We start from the raw sequence: 17,441 nt of genomic DNA, 5'->3' as shown, positions 1-17,441 counted from the left end.
AGAGTGGTCCAGAGGGCAGTCACTGAGGCTGGGGTTGAGGGACGTGTCATGTCTGCTCCTATTGTCTGCTTCTGGGGTTCCTCATGGGCTTCCCCCTCACCCAGTCACCCCCCAGGAGGAACCCTGTCCCCCCCCCCCCTTCCCTCAGGATTGGGCAGGTAGGGAGGCTGGGATAGGTGAGTCACACCTTCCCTAGCCCCCCTCCCATGTCCCCGGAGCTGCATTTGGGGCTGGCAGGGGGGTGAGGCCATGGTATTCCTGGCCGCGGGGGCGGTGGGCTGGGGGAGCGTGGCGCTGACGACAATGGAGCCCAGTGACGGGGCTGCTATAAATAGCTCTGAGGAGGCTCCCACACCCGAGCTCTCCCTCCTGCTTTCCTACTGCTCTCCACTCTTCATCCCTAGCCATCCTCATTCTGCTCGCTCTCTTCCTATTCCTGGGCCCAGCCCCATCCCGGCTCCCTCAGCCCCTCTCTTCTCCTGGATTTCCTCCTGTCTTACTCCCATTCCTGTTCCCATGGCCCTCTCTGCAGCTCTGCCTCCTCACCTCTCCCATCCTCTATTTCTGCACATGCCTTTGCCTCCCCCTTGTCTCCTTCCTGCCCCAGCTCCCCCTCGTCCCCAGTCCCCATTTCAGTCTCTCCATCCTCACGTTTCTGCCCGCAGCTTCCTCCTATGTCTTGCGATTTCCCCTCTGAGTTCCCTCGGCTGCTGTAACACATTACCATAAACCCCGACTCTGCTGGAGTGTCCTCCCATCTCATTCCCTCACTCTCTGGGTTAGTGATGTTCTGTGAGCACTGGCGTGTGCCAGGCCCAGGTGAACGTCTTTGCACTCTGCTTCTTCACCTCCACCTTTCCTCCCTCGTTCCGAGGCTCTGGATGGTGGAGGTCCCCTGGAGGTGCCCCAAGCCCACCTGCTCCCTTTTCTCACTGCCGTGGTCCATTTCTGGATTCCGATATTCCTCTGTGTCCCGGTCCTCACAGCCCCCTAGGTGTGAACTGAGGGCGAGGGGGTTTCTTTAAGGAGTCTTGCTTCTCTCACGTCCCTTGCATCTTTCCCCAGGGATAGGCTGGTTTCTGTCTGTCTGTCTGAGTCCGGGTGGGAAGGGAGTTCAGGAGGCACTCTCCCCAGGTCTCGGTGTGTAAGAGGAGCGGGCCTGATCCTTCCCCGCTCCTCCCGCCCTAGGGCCCGGCTGATGCAGAGCTTCAAGGAGTCGCATTCTCACGAGTCCTTGCTGAGTCCGAGCAGTGCAGCCGAGGCCTTAGAGCTCAACCTGGATGAGGATTCCATCATCAAGCCCGTGCACAGCTCCATCCTGGGCCAGGAGTTCTGTTTTGAGGTATTGGGTCTGTGTGCTGGCTGATGGAGGGTAGGACAGAGAGGCCTCAGGAAGTGGCACCAGTGGGGATGTGAGGAAAACCAAAGCCTTGGGGGCTGGAGCAAGGCGGGGGAGGAGGAGATGGCGGCGGAGTCTCCCGTCCTCAGGAGTCATCTCCCCTCTTCAGCCCCATCTCAACTCCAACCCCTCTCCAGGTGACCACGTCATCAGGAACAAAATGTTTTGCCTGTCGTTCTGCGGCCGAAAGGGACAAATGGATCGAGAACCTCCAGAGAGCAGTAAAGCCCAACAAGGTATCAGGAGCACAGGGGCAAGCGGAGGTCAGGCCACGGGAGCCTAGGACCTAGTGGGGAGGAGTTAAGGAGCGGAGGCTTGGGGGAAGAGGGAACTAAGGTGGAGGGGCCATGGGTGAAAGGAGGTGACCCCCATTTCTCTCCGAGTCCTTCATTTCTTTCCCTTTTCTACCTCCTGACCCGTTTCCCTGCTATAAAAATCATACTTATGGCTGGGCTCTGAAGTGCTCTGGGCTATGTCTCCCCCAAGCAGAACTGCCCACCGACCCCTGACAGGTGCTGCCCAGCCCCTGCTTGCTGTGTTTCTGTAGGACACGCCCTGCCAGTTCGCGTGTTCTCGCCCTCAGACTGCCCTCTATGAAACTGGTGGCTGCCGAAACCGGTTTGGCTCAGTGGATAGAGCGTCGGCCTGCGGACTGAAAGGTCCCAGGTTCGATTCCGGTCAAGGGCATGTACCTTGGTTGCGGGCACATCCCCAGTAGGGGTGTGCAAGAGGCAGCTGGTCGATGTTTCTCTCTCATCGATGTTTCTAGCTCTCTATCCCTCTCCCTTCCTCTCTGTAAAAAATCAATAAAATATATTTTAAAAAAAGAAAAAAAGAAAAAGAAAAAAAGAAACTGGTGGCAGTGGAGTTGGGCCACGTGATCTCTAAGGCCCCTTTGCTCACAAGTTCTAGGAGTTGGCTCTTCCCAAGACTTACATTTCCCGAGAGAAATGCTCTCAGTTCCATCAGCTGTTCTCTGTACCCCATTTTTCAGTGAGTTCACAGGCTGGTGGCCCTCCTGGGGGAACCCTTGTTTCTCAGTGTCCTTCTTAAAGAATTAGGCCCAAGATGCTGATGCGCCTTGGCTGGTTTGCTCAGTGGTTAGAGTGCCAGCCTGAGGAGTGAAGGGCCACGGCCTCGATGCTGGTCAAGGGCATGCACCTCAGTTATAGGCTAGATCACTGGCTCCGGTCGGGGCACATGCAGGAGGCAACCAATTGATGTGTCTCTCTCACATCAGTGTTTCTCTCTGTCTCTCCCCATCCCTTCCACTCTCTCTGAAAATCAATGGAAAACATATCCTGGGGTCCAGATTAACATCAAGAACAAAAAAAAGATGCTGGATGTGGTCTAACCCTGCAGTCTCCCCCCCTCCGCCCCCCATGGTGCAGGTCACCTCAGCCTCCCAGGCTCTGGTGTCAGTGTACCCCAGGCCCTTTCACACCAGCTGTGTTGCCTCCCCCATCCTGTACTTAAGCACTTCTTTTATTGTTTCAAAAATAAGTTCTGATTGTCTTTGAAGGACTTGCCAGTTCTCCCCTTCAAATTCTACTTTAATGTTTCTGGCTTATTATTCTAGCTTTTAAAATCTTTCCCGATACTGATGCCATTTCTTAGGTCTGCTGTGTCAAGTTACCACACGTGGGCCGCTTAAAACAACAGAACTTTATTCTCTCACAGTTCAGGAGGCTAAAAATCCAAAGTCAAGGTGTTGGCAGGGCCTTGCTCTCTCTGGAGTTCTAGAAGGAATCCTTCCCGGTCTCTTCCGAGCTCTGTGCTCACCAGCGGCCCCTGCATCTGTCCAGTTTCTGCTGCCACTGACCTCCGGTGGCCATCTCCCCTCTGTGTGTCTCTGGTTCCCACGGCTCTCTCTCCATGTGGATGTCGGCCCGGGGTCTGGGGCCCAGGCTAACCCATGCGACGCTTCTCAGTGGGCATATCTGCAAGGACCCTGCTCCAAATAAGGCCCCTTTGCAGGTTCAAGTGCACATGAGCTCTGACTGCTCCCTCTCACTGCCTCACTGTGTCTCCTCTTCCGTGTCTCTGTCCCCTGTCCCTTCCCCTTTATCCGCCATGCCCACCCCACCTTGCCAGGACAACAGCCGCCGGGTGGACAACGTGTTGAAGCTGTGGATCATAGAGGCCCGGGAGCTGCCCCCCAAGAAGCGGTACTACTGCGAGCTGTGCCTGGACGACATGCTGTACGCCCGCACCACCTCCAAGCCGCGCTCGGCGTCGGGGGACACCGTCTTCTGGGGCGAGCACTTCGAGTTTAACAACCTGCCTGCGGTCCGCGCCCTGCGGCTGCACCTGTACCGCGACTCAGACAAAAAGCGCAAGAAGGACAAGGCGGGCTACGTGGGCCTGGTGACTGTGCCCGTGGCCACCCTGGCCGGGCGCCACTTCACAGAGCAGTGGTACCCCGTGGCCCTGCCCACTGGCAGTGGGGGCTCCGGGGGAATGGGGGGCTCAGGAGGAGGCGGGGGTTCGGGGGGCGGGTCAGGGGGCAAGGGCAAAGGAGGCTGCCCGGCGGTGCGGCTGAAAGCACGCTACCAGACAATGAGCATCCTGCCCATGGAGCTGTACAAGGAGTTCGCAGAGTACGTTACCAACCACTATCGCATGCTGTGTGCGGTCCTGGAGCCCGCCCTGAATGTCAAGGGCAAGGAGGAGGTCGCCAGCGCCCTGGTTCACATCCTGCAGAGCACGGGCAAGGCCAAGGTGAGTGCTGCGCCGGCGGGACAAGGTGACCTGGGACGGGCTCCTCTGTCTTCGGGAGGCTGGCGCACGGAGGCTGACCCTTGGCTTTTCCCGGCCCCAGGACTTCCTTTCAGACATGGCCATGTCTGAGGTGGACAGGTTCATGGAACGGGAGCACCTCATATTCCGCGAGAACACGCTCGCCACTAAAGCCATAGAAGAGTACATGCGACTGATTGGTCAGAAATACCTCAAGGATGCCATTGGTACGGCCCACCCTCAGGTCTCTGCTTCCTAACCCCACCAGATGTCCACCCAGCCCTAAACCGGCTACTCCAGACCCAAGTCCACCCTTCCTCAGGCTTGATGCCTCTGAACCCAGAGTTTCTGGGTGCCAGCATCCGACCGCCAGGTTCTGAGACCCCCCACCCAGCAGCCCCTGCCCCTGCCCCAGAGTGTGACCCCATTGTGCTCCACAGGGGAATTTATCCGAGCTCTGTATGAGTCTGAGGAGAACTGCGAGGTGGACCCCATCAAGTGCACGGCGTCCAGTCTGGCAGAGCACCAGGCCAACCTGCGGATGTGCTGTGAGTTGGCCCTGTGCAAGGTGGTCAACTCCCATTGGTGAGACTGGGAACGCTGGGTTGGGGGGCGGGGAGCTGTGTGTCCATTTGTTCATCCATCTGTCCATCTTCAGAGAGGACTGAGGACCAGTTACGGGCAAACAGCGGGCTGGGTGCTGTAAAAGCAGGCAGAGCAGTGAGGCCTGGCCCTGCCTTCAGAGGACCCCGGGGAGGAGTAGGGGCAGAGGAGATACGTAAGAGCTGCAGAACAGCTGTAGGGTGTGCTAAGTGCCAAGTGAGGGTCCCCCCGAGTAATACAAGGTCAGGAAGGCAGGGCTTGGAGGTGAAGCAGGGAAGGATTCATAGAGGGGGTGCCCCCGGGGCTGGGCTTTGGAAAGTGGGTCAAGTTCTGATGATTGGATCTGGTTGGGAAAAGAAGACTCTTCAGGAGGGGCTGTGGACAAAGATGTGTGCCTGGTGGGCAGGCCCAGGAGCTTCCAGGAGACAGCAGTTGGCACAGTTTGGTAGAGCACGTGGCTCCTAATGGAGAGTGGTGGGACAGGTGTCTGGACAAAGGGATTGGAACTAGAATCTGGAAGGCCTTGGCTACCAGGTTAAGGAGTTTGAGGTCATTTGTAGGTGATGGGATGTTGTAGGCGATGGAGTGTTGTAGGCCATGGGGTGTTGTAGGCCATGGGATGCCGTTAATGGTGCTGGTGCCAAGAAGTATGGTGGCCGAGAAGTAGGAGGGTGGGGGTGGGGGAGCCTGGAGCAGGAAGAAGGAAGTCCAGAGTGGTTGGGGCTAGAGTTGACCGGTCAGGCATGGGGATCAGACCTCGAGGGGGTGCAGCAGGATAGTGGAGAAGGCTGCAGGAGAGACCCTCGAGGAAGGGATCGGCAGCCGTTGTCAGCGATTGGAAAGGAGGCTGGCCTTCGGGAGAGCCTCGGAAGTCGGAGGCGAGTCAGAGGGGGGAGTGACGGTGAGCCCTGCTTTACCGGCAGCACAGTTGAAGGTGTTAGTGGGGCATTAGAAAGGAGCATGGAGCAGGGGTCGGGCAGTGAGCTGAGCCATGGCAGGGACTGGGATCATGCCTCATTCCCCTGGAATTCAGAAGAGTTGGGGGGTCCGAGCTCCCTGTACCTCAAGTGACCCTCCATCTCTCTCCCATCTCTGTCTCTTCCTGGTGTCTGTTTTTCTTCTCTGCTCGTCCCTCTCACATGACCCCTGCCTCCCATGTGTCTCTCTCCCCTCGCCTTTTCTGCCCCTCTGTTTCTCTCCCCGATCCGTCTGTCCCCTCTGCCATACCCTCTGCTCCCAGCAGCCACCCGTCTTCTCGCTGCGGTCCCTCCCTGCCTGTCTCTCACCTGTTTCCACACCCCACCTCCTGCCACCTCCTCGGCATGTTCCCTGGAAGCTGAGGGTCTCTGGGGCTCAGTCCTGGTCTCTCTCTTTCTCTCTCTCTCTCTCTGTCTCCCCACCCCTCCCCCCCAGCGTGTTCCCGAGGGAGCTGAAGGAGGTGTTTGCGTCTTGGCGACTGCGCTGCGCAGAGCGGGGTCGGGAGGACATCGCTGACCGGCTGATCAGCGCCTCGCTCTTCCTGCGCTTCCTCTGCCCAGCCATCATGTCGCCCAGCCTCTTCGGGCTCATGCAGGAGTATCCGGATGAGCAGACCTCACGAACCCTCACCCTCATCGCCAAGGTCATCCAGAACCTGGCCAACTTTTCCAAGTGAGGAGGGTTCGGGCTGGGCGGCAGCAAGGGTGTCCTGCATGCCTGCGGCTGGAGACACGGGGGGCGAGCGGCCTCCAGGGGGTGTGACCTCTGCCTGGGTGCCTCGGCAGGTTTACCTCAAAGGAGGAATTTCTGGGGTTCATGAATGAGTTCCTGGAGCTGGAGTGGGGCTCCATGCAGCAGTTCCTGTATGAGATCTCCAACCTGGACACGCTGACCAACAGCAGCAGCTTTGAGGGCTACATCGACTTGGGCCGCGAGCTCTCCACACTACATGCCCTGCTCTGGGAGGTGCTGCCCCAGCTCAGCAAGGTCAGCGGACGCCCCCTGCGGGGTCCCTCCCCTGCATAGCATGTCCCCCCGCCTGCCCCAGCACCCTCCTCCCCCTGAGGCCCCCAGGTAACAGCCTTCCCCTTCCAGGAAGCCCTCCTGAAGCTGGGCCCACTGCCTCGGCTCCTCAATGACATCAGCACAGCTCTGCGGAACCCCAATATCCAGAGGCAGCCGAGCCGCCAGAGCGAGCGGCCGCGGCCTCAGCCCGTGGTGCTGCGGGGCCCGTCGGCCGAGATGCAGGGCTACATGATGCGGGACCTCAACAGGTGAGCACCGCGGGACCCCACACCTGGGACCCGGGGCCCCACCATTCTGTTCCAATACATTCACTGGGCTCCATGTGTGCCTGTGGGGCTAGAGAGGAAGAGCAGCAGGTGTTGGAGAAAACAGGGAGGAGGCAGGTGCAGGCAGCGGCGAGGCTGGGAGAGCCTCCACAGTCAGGCGGAGCAGGCTTTGGGGCCAGGGGAGTGAGCCGGCCCTGAGTCCACTGCAGCACTGACCTGCTCTGTCGTGAGCCGTGCCCGCCCCTGAGCTGAGGTCCAGCAGTGCGTGTCGGGTCAGCCATGTGGCGTCCAGGCTGCCGATCCAAAATACCTCTGTGCGCGCTGGAAAGAAGCACTGGCCCAGCCCCCACCAGCCCCACAGACCTCACCACAACCAGGGCTGGGGAGTCACACCTGGCCCTGGGGCCTCCCGAGCCCCGGCTCCGAAGGGTGGCGCTCGCCTCAGCGGCTGCTCATGGTGATGGCCACCCTGCTCATTCCTTGCCTGTCTCTCCCTCCATGACGCCACATCCGTGCCATATCCCCACCTCTCTCCTTCCCTGTCTGCTCCCCCCTCTTTCCATCTCTCTCCAGCTCCATCGACCTTCAGTCCTTCATGGCGCGAGGCCTCAACAGGTGAGGGGCTCTCCCCTCCCCCCTCCTCTCCTGCCTCCCACTCCAGTGGCCTCCACCTTCCTATGCTCTCCTCCTCCATGCACCTCATCTCCTCCACATCTGCCCAGACCTGCCCCTCATCCCTCCACTTGCTGCCCCCAGCTCCCCTCCTCTCGCCCTCCCTCCCTCCCTCCTGGCAGAGGTCTTGTCCTTTTCTTACCCTTCCCCACACCCCCCTCCCATCCTCCCTGCCTTCCTCCCAGAGCTGTGGCTGCCAGCTCTTAGCCCTTCCCTGCAAGGTCCCACTTTCCACCTCGAGCCTGTGCCAGACCACAGCTGGCTTCATTGCCGGCCGCCTGGGCCTCACTCCTGCTGTGTGCCCCTTCCCTTCCGACAGCTCCATGGACATGGCTCGCCTCCCCTCCCCAACCAAGGAGAAGCCGCCGCCGCCGCCGCCGCCCGGCGGGGGGAAGGACCTGTTCTACGTGAGCCGCCCACCCCTGGCCCGGTCCTCGCCAGCGTACTGCACGAGCAGCTCGGACATCACAGAGCCGGAGCAGAAGATGCTGAGTGTCAACAAGAGCGTCTCCATGCTGGATCTGCAGGGGGACGGGCCCGCGGGCCGCCTCAACAGCAGCAGCGTGTCCAACCTGGCCGCTGTCGGGGACCTGCTGCACTCCAGCCAGGCGTCGCTCACCGCCGCCCTGGGGCTGCGGCCCGCGCCCGCCGGCCGCCTCTCCCAGGGCAGCGGCTCGTCCGTCACCGCGGCCGGCATGCGCCTCAGCCAGATGGGTGTCACCACGGACGGCGTTCCCGCCCAGCAACTGCGCATCCCCCTCTCCTTCCAGAACCCTCTCTTCCACATGGCTGCTGATGGGCCAGGCCCCCCAGGGGGCCACGGAGGGGGCGGTGGCCACGGCCCGCCTTCCTCCCATCACCACCACCACCACCATCACCACCACCGAGGGGGAGAGCCCCCCGGGGACACCTTCGCCCCGTTCCACGGCTATAGCAAGAGTGAGGACCTCTCCTCGGGGGTCCCCAAGCCCCCTGCCGCTTCCATCCTTCACAGTCACAGCTACAGTGACGAGTTCGGACCCTCTGGTACTGACTTCACCCGCCGGCAGCTCTCCCTACAGGACAACCTGCAGCACATGCTGTCCCCGCCCCAGATCACCATCGGTCCCCAGAGGCCCGCCCCCTCGGGGCCTGGAGGGGGGGGCGGGGGCGGGGGCGGCGGGGGTGGTGGGGGCCAGCCGCCTCCATTGCAGCGGGGCAAGTCCCAGCAGTTGACAGTCAGCGCCGCCCAGAAGCCCCGGCCGTCCAGCGGGAATCTATTGCAGTCGCCGGAGCCCAGTTACGGCCCTGCCCGTCCCCGGCAACAGAGCCTCAGCAAGGAGGGCAGCATTGGGGGCAGCGGGGGCAGCGGTGGCGGAGGGGGTGGGGGGCTCAAGCCCTCCATCACCAAGCAGGTAGGTGAGGCTGGGAGGAAGGCAGGGAGGGCAGAAGGAGACGGGTTGGGGAGGTAGGGGTAGATTAGGGTTTGTGGTCTGAACTGACAATTTTCTCACCTCCTTCCACTCGTTACACAAGTGTGTGCGAGTGCCCTCCGTGAGCTGTGGAGTCCTCACTAGTGCTGCTCTGGGCACTGATGTGGTGGTGAACAGCAGGCAGAGGTCCCTGTGCAGGGAGCTCGCACTCGGGAGGCGCGATAGGGAACTTGCCTAGCCCTCCAGGTGGTCAGAGCTGGAGCAGGGGAACAGGGCGAGGCCCATCTGGCCGTGCTCACTCTGAATGCCCCTGCCTTCTCCCACCTTCCCTCTCTGCCCCCACCTGCCCGGTCCCAGCACTCACAGACGCCATCCACGCTGAACCCCACAATGCCAGCCTCTGAGCGGACGGTGGCCTGGGTCTCCAATATGCCCCACCTGTCGGCTGACATCGAGAGCGCCCACATCGAGCGGGAGGAGTACAAGCTCAAGGAGTACTCCAAGTCGATGGATGAGAGCCGGCTGGACAGGGTACGCCAGCCCCACCAGCCCCAAGCTCTCCCTACCCTGCCCTTGTCATTGCCGAGGGAAACAGCCAGGATCAGGTGGTTATGGTGGGAAAAAGAGAAACACTTGACCCCCTGTCTTGAGAAGCCTTCAGTCCATAAGGGGAGACCACATATAACCAGTCTGTTGAGAATTCAGTTCCAACTCTGATTGTGGGTTGTACACAGCACGGCCCGTCTGGGGAGAAACGGGCTCTGTGGAAGGCGTCCCCCCATGCTGAGCTCAGGAGAACACCGTCGGGGCTCCTGTGACTGCTCAGGAGTGGGAATCACTTCACTAGCAGCGAGCTGACCCGCTGAGCGGGGGAGCGGGGCTGAGGTGCACTGTAAGCGGTCCACTTTGCCCAGTCACAGCCGGCAGAGGTGACAGAGGGTTGTGCTGTAAGTAGTGCACCTGCCTGTGTGTGAAAAGACCATCCAGACTCCCAGTGGGTGGTGGCCCAGAGCAAAGGACAGCAAGAGCTCTGGGCACACAGTAGCTTAGCGGCACATTCCCTGGTGAAGCCACTGCTCCAGGAACCTTGAAGGACAGCGTGGCGGCAGGGTTAGGGTATAGGTAGAGAGCGTATGGCTGCAGCTGGGGCAGTAGAGAGAAGTTTCTCGGGGGAATTGGTGTTGGATGTAGGAAATATTGGGACCGACCGAGATGGACTTGGTTAGCAAGCCCGGGAGAGAATGAGCCCTGCCGGCTGGCCGGTAGCATGCCTCCTTCCCCAGGACGCCTGGCTGTGAGTGTGTCCGCAGCGGACGGAAGACCCTCTCAGATCAGTGTTTCTGCTGGCGGTTCGGGTGAGCAGTCTTGAGGAAGGCTCTGGACTCGAACCGTCCAGTAGATTTTCCGTGGCGGTGGAAATGTTCTGTGGTCTCCTCTGTCCAATCTGGTGGCCACGGGCCATGGCTGGCGCAGTTGGGGAAATGAAGTTTTAATTTTTAGCGGTTACTGTACTGGACAGCACAGCTCCAGACTTTAGAGCCGGCAGGGCAGAGAGAATGACTTCTGAGCCTTCCAGCCTCGGAATTCCACTTCACTGCCAACAGAGAGGCATTCGTAGCTTCTCAGCCGGGACTCCTCTGCAGCCTGCCTCTCCCCAGCCTGTCCCTCCTTCCTGCTCTTCCCAGGCTGAGGAGTCCCCTTAGCTTTAAATTCAGGGTGTGTCTGAGTCTGTTTAGGTTCTGAGTGGGCCTCACATGTGCAGGTACACATGTGAGGACATGTATATATTGTATCTCTCTGGTGTGTGAGTCCGAGGCCATGCTCCATGGTGAGGGGTCTTCAGCATGGTGGGGCCTTCAAAAAAGTGGGATCAATGGCAGGGAGGGCTGGAGGAGGCGGTGGGGATGTCAGCCTCAACCTGGCACAGCTGTTCCTGGCAGGCAGGGCTGGGCTGGGTGGTGGGGTGAGGGCAGGGCGCCCCTCACAGTGCGGGGTCGTGTGCCCGGCGGGCAGGTGAAGGAGTACGAGGAGGAGATCCACTCCCTGAAGGAGCGGCTGCACATGTCCAACCGGAAGCTGGAAGAGTATGAGCGGAGGCTGCTGTCCCAGGAAGAGCAGACCAGCAAAATCCTGATGCAGTATCAGGCCCGCCTAGAGCAGAGCGAGAAGAGGCTAAGGCAGCAGCAGGTGGAGAAGGATTCGCAGATCAAGAGCATCATTGGCAGGTGAGGGGCGGCCTGGGGAGGGGTAGCAAGGGAGACCTGAGGTTGCAGAGAGCCCCCAGACCCAACTGCAGACACGGAGGAAAGCCCACCCTACCCTTACCCACCCCGAGAGAGTAACTTCTGACGCCCTTGGGAAATGTGCCTGTTACCGTCCCCCTACCACTGTTACTTCCCACCCAGGCCATGATAGTCACCTCAAACCAGTCAGGGTCCTTGTCCAGAGCAGCTCTGACAGGCCTGGAAGGGTGTCCAGTGGAAGAGGAACGCCTTCTTTTATGAAGTCTGCACGTTCTCAGCTGCTCCAGGAGCCCTAGGCTCTATCCCACAGAGGTTAACTGAGCACGGGGCTCAGTTATCCTGAGAACTGGGGGGACCCTGGCCTCACTTCCTTCAGCGCCAGCTCCTTTTTGACTCATTCTTAAAGTGTTTTTGAGTAACGTTAATTAGAAGAACAAGGCTTCATTGGAAACTTTTTTGAAAACGACTGCTCTGATTGCTGCCCGCTATCAGAAATCACCTTGAGGATCTCTACCAAAGGCAGAGGGATGCTGGGATAATGATGATTGTAGGGCACCTCTGGGGTGAGGGGCATCGGGGGCTACCCAGGAGGTGGAATGGGGGACATGAGAGCCAGATCTTCAGCCACAGGGCTCAGGGAGGGCACTGCCCTGGATGGGAGCAGACGGCCTGGGGATGTGGATGGCAGACGCTCAGAAAGCTGTCCTTAGGGGGATGAGAGGGTCCCTGGCGGAGGGTGGTAATGGACAGTGGAGGTGTTCTGAGGCAGGGGAGGAGGGTGCCCGAGAGCTGCATGGTGCCCGGGTCAGGAGTTCCCTGGGCAGTTAGTGCCCGCCACTAACCCCACTGAAGCCCGTCCCTTCAGGCTGATGCTGGTGGAGGAGGAGCTGCGCCGGGACCACCCCACCATGGCTGAGCCACTGCCCGAGCCCAAGAAGAGGCTGCTCGACGCTCAGGTGGAAATTACAATGTCATTTATCTTCTCCGTGTCCCATCCCCATCCATCCCACGGTCCTTCGTGCTCTCACTGCACCGGCACCCCAGCCCCATTGACGTCTGTCTCTCCCATTGTCCTCCGTGTGTCCACTGGCTGCCCCAGCAGCCCCTCAGTGACCCCATCTTCATCCCATCGTCTGTGCCTTTGTCACTCCTGGCCGTGTCATCCCACCCCCTGTGCCTTCCTGCCCTGTCTGTCCCACTTCTGTCTGCGTCTCAGGACCTGCGAGACCCTCACTCTCCGCCCCAGACCACTCCCAGCTCCTGGAGGCCCCGCCCTCCTGGGCCCGCTCCTGTCCAGGCCGGGGTTCAGCCTCCTTGGATCTCTTCTTGGCGTGGCTAGCCCTGGCCTAGACACTGCGTTTCACTAGGACAGAGCACAGGGCGCATGGCTGCTGGTTCCCCCGGGCTCTGGATGGGGCCCTAGGTCTCCATCCTCTGTTCTCTTGGCTCCTCATTTTCCTGACTCCTGGGCAGCCCCTGCACAGTCCTCCTGGCTCTTCAGAACGTGAACCCTCCCACCCTGTGAGCTCTCCACCCTCGGGATTTAAGTCCAGCCGCCTCTGGCCCTTGCACCTGACTAGCTCTCCACCTCTCTGCTGCCCTCCCTCTTCTCACCAGCCAGCTTTAGGACCTCCCTCCTGCACTCTTGCCCCTTTGCTCTCCCTAAAGTCTGCTCGGTTTCCCGCCACGCTCTTCCTCCTGCTCCGCTGGCCAGGCTCCCCACCCCCCCGGCTCCTGACCCCATGACCCCACTCTCTCCCCCTGCAGCTCCTCATCAGGTAGTTCTCCTGGTTGCTCTTTGATCACGGGCGGAGGACACAGGGGGAGGTGACTCCGGACCACTGCAGGTTGGTCACTCCTGAAGCCCACTCCCCTCCAACTCTCCACAGCCTTCCCCTCACTGCAGGCCCTCACTGCAGCCCCTCACTGCGGGCCCTCACTGCGGGCCCTCACTGCGGCTCCCCTCACTGCGGGCCCTCACTGCACCCCCTCACTGCGGCCCCCTCACTGCAGCCCCTCACTGCGGGCCCTCACTGCACCCCCTCACTGTGGCCCCCTCACTGCAGCCCCTCACTGCGGCCCCTCACTGCGGGCCCTCACTGCACCCCCTCACTGTGGCCCCCTCACTGCAGCCCTCTCACTGCGGCCTCCCTCACTGCAGCCCCTCACTGCGGGCCCTCACTGCACCCCCTCACTGCGGCCCCTCACTGCGCCCCCTCACTCCGGCCCCCTCACTGAGGGCCCTCACTGCACCCCCTCACTGCGGCCCCTCACTGCGCCCCCTCACTCCGGCCCCCTCACTGAGGGCCCTCACTGCGACCCCCTTACTGCGGCCCCTCACTGCACCCCCCTCACTCCGGCCCCCTCACTGAGGGCCCTCACTGCGACCCCCTTACTGCAGGCCCTCATGTTAGCCCCCTCACTGCGGGCCCTCACTGCGGGCCCTCACTGCAGCCCCTCACTGCGGCCCCTCACTGCAGCCCCCTCACTGCGGGCCCTCACTGTGCCCCCCTCACTGCGGGCCCTCACTGCGGGCCCCTCACTGCAGCCCCCTCACTGCGGCCCCCTCACTGCGGCCCCTCACTCCGGCCCCCTCACTGAGGGCCCTCACTGCGACCCCCTTACTGCGGCCCCTCACTGCGGGCCCTCACTGCGGGCCCCTCACTGCGGGCCCCTCACTGCGGGCCCTCACTGCGGCCCTCTCACTGCGGGCCCCTCACTGCGGGCCCTCACTGCGGCCCCCTCACTGCGGCCCCTCACTGCGGGCCCTCACTGCAGCCCCCTCACTGCGGCCCCCTCACTGCAGCCCCCTCACTGCGGGCCCCTCACTGCAGCCCCCTCACTGCGGGACCCTCACTGCGGCCCCCTCACTGCGGCCCCCTCACTGCGGGCCCCTCACTGCAGCCCCCTCATTGCGGGACCCTCACTGCGGCCCCTCACTGCGGCCCCTCACTGCGGGCCCCTCACTGCGGCCCCTCACTGCAGCCCCCTCACTGCACCCCCTCACTGCGGCCCCTCACTGCGGCCCCTCACTGCGGCCCCTCACTGCGGCCCCCTCACTGCGGGCCCCTCACTGCAGCCCCCTCATTGCGGGACCCTCACTGCGGCCCCTCACTGCGGCCCCTCACTGCGGGCCCCTCACTGCGGCCCCTCACTGCAGCCCCCTCACTGCACCCCCTCACTGCGGCCCCTCACTGCGGCCCCTCACTGCGGCCCCTCACTGCGGGCCCTCACTGCGGCCCCCTCACTACAGCCCCCCTCACTGCGGCCCCCTCACTGCGGGCCCTCACTGCAGTCCCTCACTGCGGCCCCTCACTGCGGCCCCCTCACTGCGGCCCCCTCACTACAGCCCCCCTCACTGCGGCCCCCTCACTGCGGGCCCTCACTGCAGTCCCTCACTGCGGCCCCCTCACTGCGGCCCCCTCACTACAGCCCCCCTCACTGCGGCCCCCTCACTGCGGGCCCTCACTGCAGTCCCTCACTGCGCCCCCTCACTCCGGCCCTCTCACTGAGGGCCCTCACTGCACCCCCTCACTGCGGCCCCTCATTGTGCCCCCTCACTTCGGCCCCCTCACTGAGGGCCCTCACTGCGACCCCCTCACTGTGGCCCCTCACTGCGCCCCCTCACTCCGGCCCTCTCACTGAGGGCCCTCACTGCGACCCCCTCACTGTGGGCCCTCACTGCGCCCCCTCACTCCAGCCCTCTCACTGAGGGCCCTCACTGCGACCCCCTCACTGTGGGCCCTCACTACACCTGGGAACCTCCACAGGCCCCGCCCTCATACCTCCGGCATAGACCACCTCCCAAGGTGCTGCCCAGAGACTGGTCGGCTAGGTGACACCTTCAAGTGCCAGGCATCTGTCCTGGCGGCAGTAGCCATCTGTCCCAGATCACACCCCCTTTCCCACAAACCCACCCACAGCCTCCTCTTAACGGTCAGCCTCTTCCTCTTCCTCTTCCTCTGACTCTCCAGTGTATGTCTGTCACCCCCCATTTCACCAGTGTCCTTGGGGTTGGGCGGCTGGGCGTGGGCTTGTTGAGGGGAGCGGTGATGGTGGGTTGGGCACCCTTGCTAGAGGGGCTGCTCTGACCACAGCAGGTAGGTGGGGTTTCCTCTTCCGTACCTGACCTTCGCTCTCTACCCCCTTCCTTCCTTCGCCTCGCCCCCACTTCTCTCTTCCTTCTCCTTGCAGCTGGGAGGTAGAGGCATCTGGTGGGAGTTAGGAGCTTTTAACTCGGGGAGGCCTGGGGCCTGGGAGGACTGCTGATCAGAGGTCAGGGCAGTAGGCAGGGTGAGTGGAGCGGGAGGAGCGAGGAGCCGTGGCAGGCGTCAGCACGCCTACCGCCCGGGTGGCAGGGGGCCAGGTCTTCTATATAGATAAGATCCTGGGGTCGGGGCCATGCTGATTCCCAGTCCGGGGTGCGGGAGCAGCCTGAAAAATAACCTCTGCTCTTCCTGTCAGAGCCACATCCCAGGTGGCTAATGCCATCGCTCCCCTCCCGCCGCCCCGTGGCCTTGCAGACACAGTCCTCCCTAAAAGGCCAGTCACGGGAACCTGTGGGCCACGGACGCCATTTCTGAGCGTCGTCTGCGGCGGGCACTGCTCCTCGGGCTGTCACTAGCTCTGCCTGCCCAGCCTCTGTCCAAGTCTTAGTGGTCTGTAAATACGCTGAAAGTCACCTCACCACGGAAGGACTCCTGCAGCGAAGATGAACAATGGCACCCCAATTTATCCACTTCCTAACGGGGTCCGTGGGGCATGCCCGGCAGCCACGCAGAGGGACGGGCATCCGAGGTCTCTTCCCTCCCTGCCGCCAGCCCTCCTGACTGGAGAGCCAACCCTTCTGGCTGGGGTTCTGAGAGGGGTCTTTGGTTTGGAGGGAGAGCTGAGTGGGAGCTTCTGCCTGGGAGGATGTTGTGTCCTTTAGAGAGAAGGTCAGACATGTGGCCCAGGAAATAATTTGAAGCTTTTGCTAAAGCACTTTTAGGTATTTGCTAAAGCACTACCTAAGCTCAGGCATTAATTTAAAAATTAATTCTGTGCCTGTGTTTTATTTTTTGGTTGGCGGAAACGAGGGCAAGAGGCATGGCCAAAGCGGGCTACCGAGTGCTGTGTGTTAGGCTAGTGAGCACCCAGGAGCCTCTGCCTTCTCGCCCAGCAGAGGGCCGGAGCCAGGCTGGGCCGGAGCGCAGGGGTGATACAGAACAGGGATGGGAGGAGGGTCTGGAGCCCTCACCTGTAATGGAGCCAGGGAGAGGGAGTGGAAGGAACACGGGGGTGGGAGGAATGAAGTGTTTGCACTTCCTGTGGCTGCAGAGGTTGGGGCCTGCTGTGTCTGCAGGGCTCCCAGGCTGTTGTGGTTAGAGAGAGAGAGAGAGAGAGAGAGAGAGGCAGCCCTCCCAGTCACTTCCCTGAATCCCCTTCCTTTCCCCCCAGTACAGTTAAACCTCTCTAATTTGGAATGTTATATTTGAGAAGATGGCTACTCTGAATAAGTGACAAAACTGAATGACAGTGTCTATTTAATGAAATGCATGTCTTCAAATATATACAGTAAGTAAACTTCAATGAATAGGCTTTTCTCCTCGCGCCCTCAGGGAGCATGCGTTAATGAATAGATAGGACTGAAAAGTCTGTTTTCTGGTATAGGTTAAATATTCCTCCCACAGACACGTTGCCACTGTTAATTTGCTTAGCACACCCTTTCTTCACGGATAAAGGAAAACTCAAGCCCCGTTTTTATTCAAATTATGAAAAAGTTCCAACCCATGGGGGTTTGGATTAATGAGGTTTTGCTGTACTGCCTCCCCTGTTCCCTCCACACGAAGTCCTACCTCGGCCGGGGTGGGCTGGGCGGAGGGACGGGGGTGGGCGTGGGAGGAACGTGCCTTTGAGCTGGCGTCCCGCCGGGACTCCTGGGTGAAGGCCCTGTTAGGAGTCCGGGTAAGATTCCTTCTCCCTGATCCCAGAAGAAGTAACTTCTCCTGAAGGTGAGGAACGAACGCAGCAGGAGCGGGTGTGGGGTCCCGGGGGAGAGGACGGGGTGCCTGGGCTGGCTTCGGGGGAGGCCGGGCGAGGGGCTGGCACCCAGGCCACTGCG

The 17,441-nt window shown here is 61.3% G+C and overlaps 1 protein-coding gene across 18 annotated transcripts in view; it reads left to right on the top strand.

Moving 5' to 3' along the window:
- SYNGAP1 (synaptic Ras GTPase activating protein 1) overlaps positions 1-17,441 on the top strand; it is a 31,819-nt gene that overhangs the window by 12,477 nt on the left and 1,901 nt on the right. For 4 of the 18 annotated variants that reach the window (XM_036414615.2, XM_036414628.2, XM_036414630.2 and 1 more), the window contains 13 exons: positions 1,189-1,342; positions 1,537-1,635; positions 3,494-4,120; positions 4,221-4,365; positions 4,579-4,723; positions 6,155-6,391; positions 6,505-6,706; positions 6,815-6,993; positions 7,585-7,626; positions 8,003-9,077; positions 9,453-9,626; positions 11,109-11,320; positions 12,204-12,297. In XM_036414615.2, coding sequence (XP_036270508.1) covers positions 1,189-1,342; positions 1,537-1,635; positions 3,494-4,120; positions 4,221-4,365; positions 4,579-4,723; positions 6,155-6,391; positions 6,505-6,706; positions 6,815-6,993; positions 7,585-7,626; positions 8,003-9,077; positions 9,453-9,626; positions 11,109-11,320; positions 12,204-12,297 — 3,385 coding nt within the window. Of the gene's footprint in view, positions 1-1,188; positions 1,343-1,536; positions 1,636-3,493; positions 4,121-4,220; positions 4,366-4,578; positions 4,724-6,154; positions 6,392-6,504; positions 6,707-6,814; positions 6,994-7,584; positions 7,627-8,002; positions 9,078-9,452; positions 9,627-11,108; positions 11,321-12,190; positions 12,298-13,105; positions 13,186-16,777; positions 16,895-17,441 lie in introns of those variants that run through there. The other 14 variants (XR_006739983.1, XR_004983756.2, XR_004983753.2 and 11 more) reach the window with 14 other exon arrangements.

Source organism: Pipistrellus kuhlii, unplaced genomic scaffold, assembly GCF_014108245.1.
Source record: "Pipistrellus kuhlii isolate mPipKuh1 unplaced genomic scaffold, mPipKuh1.p scaffold_m20_p_5, whole genome shotgun sequence".
Classification (NCBI taxonomy): domain Eukaryota; kingdom Metazoa; phylum Chordata; class Mammalia; order Chiroptera; family Vespertilionidae; genus Pipistrellus; species Pipistrellus kuhlii.
The sequence above is the reverse complement of the archived record's forward strand: the minus strand, read 5'-3'. Positions and strand labels throughout refer to the sequence as shown.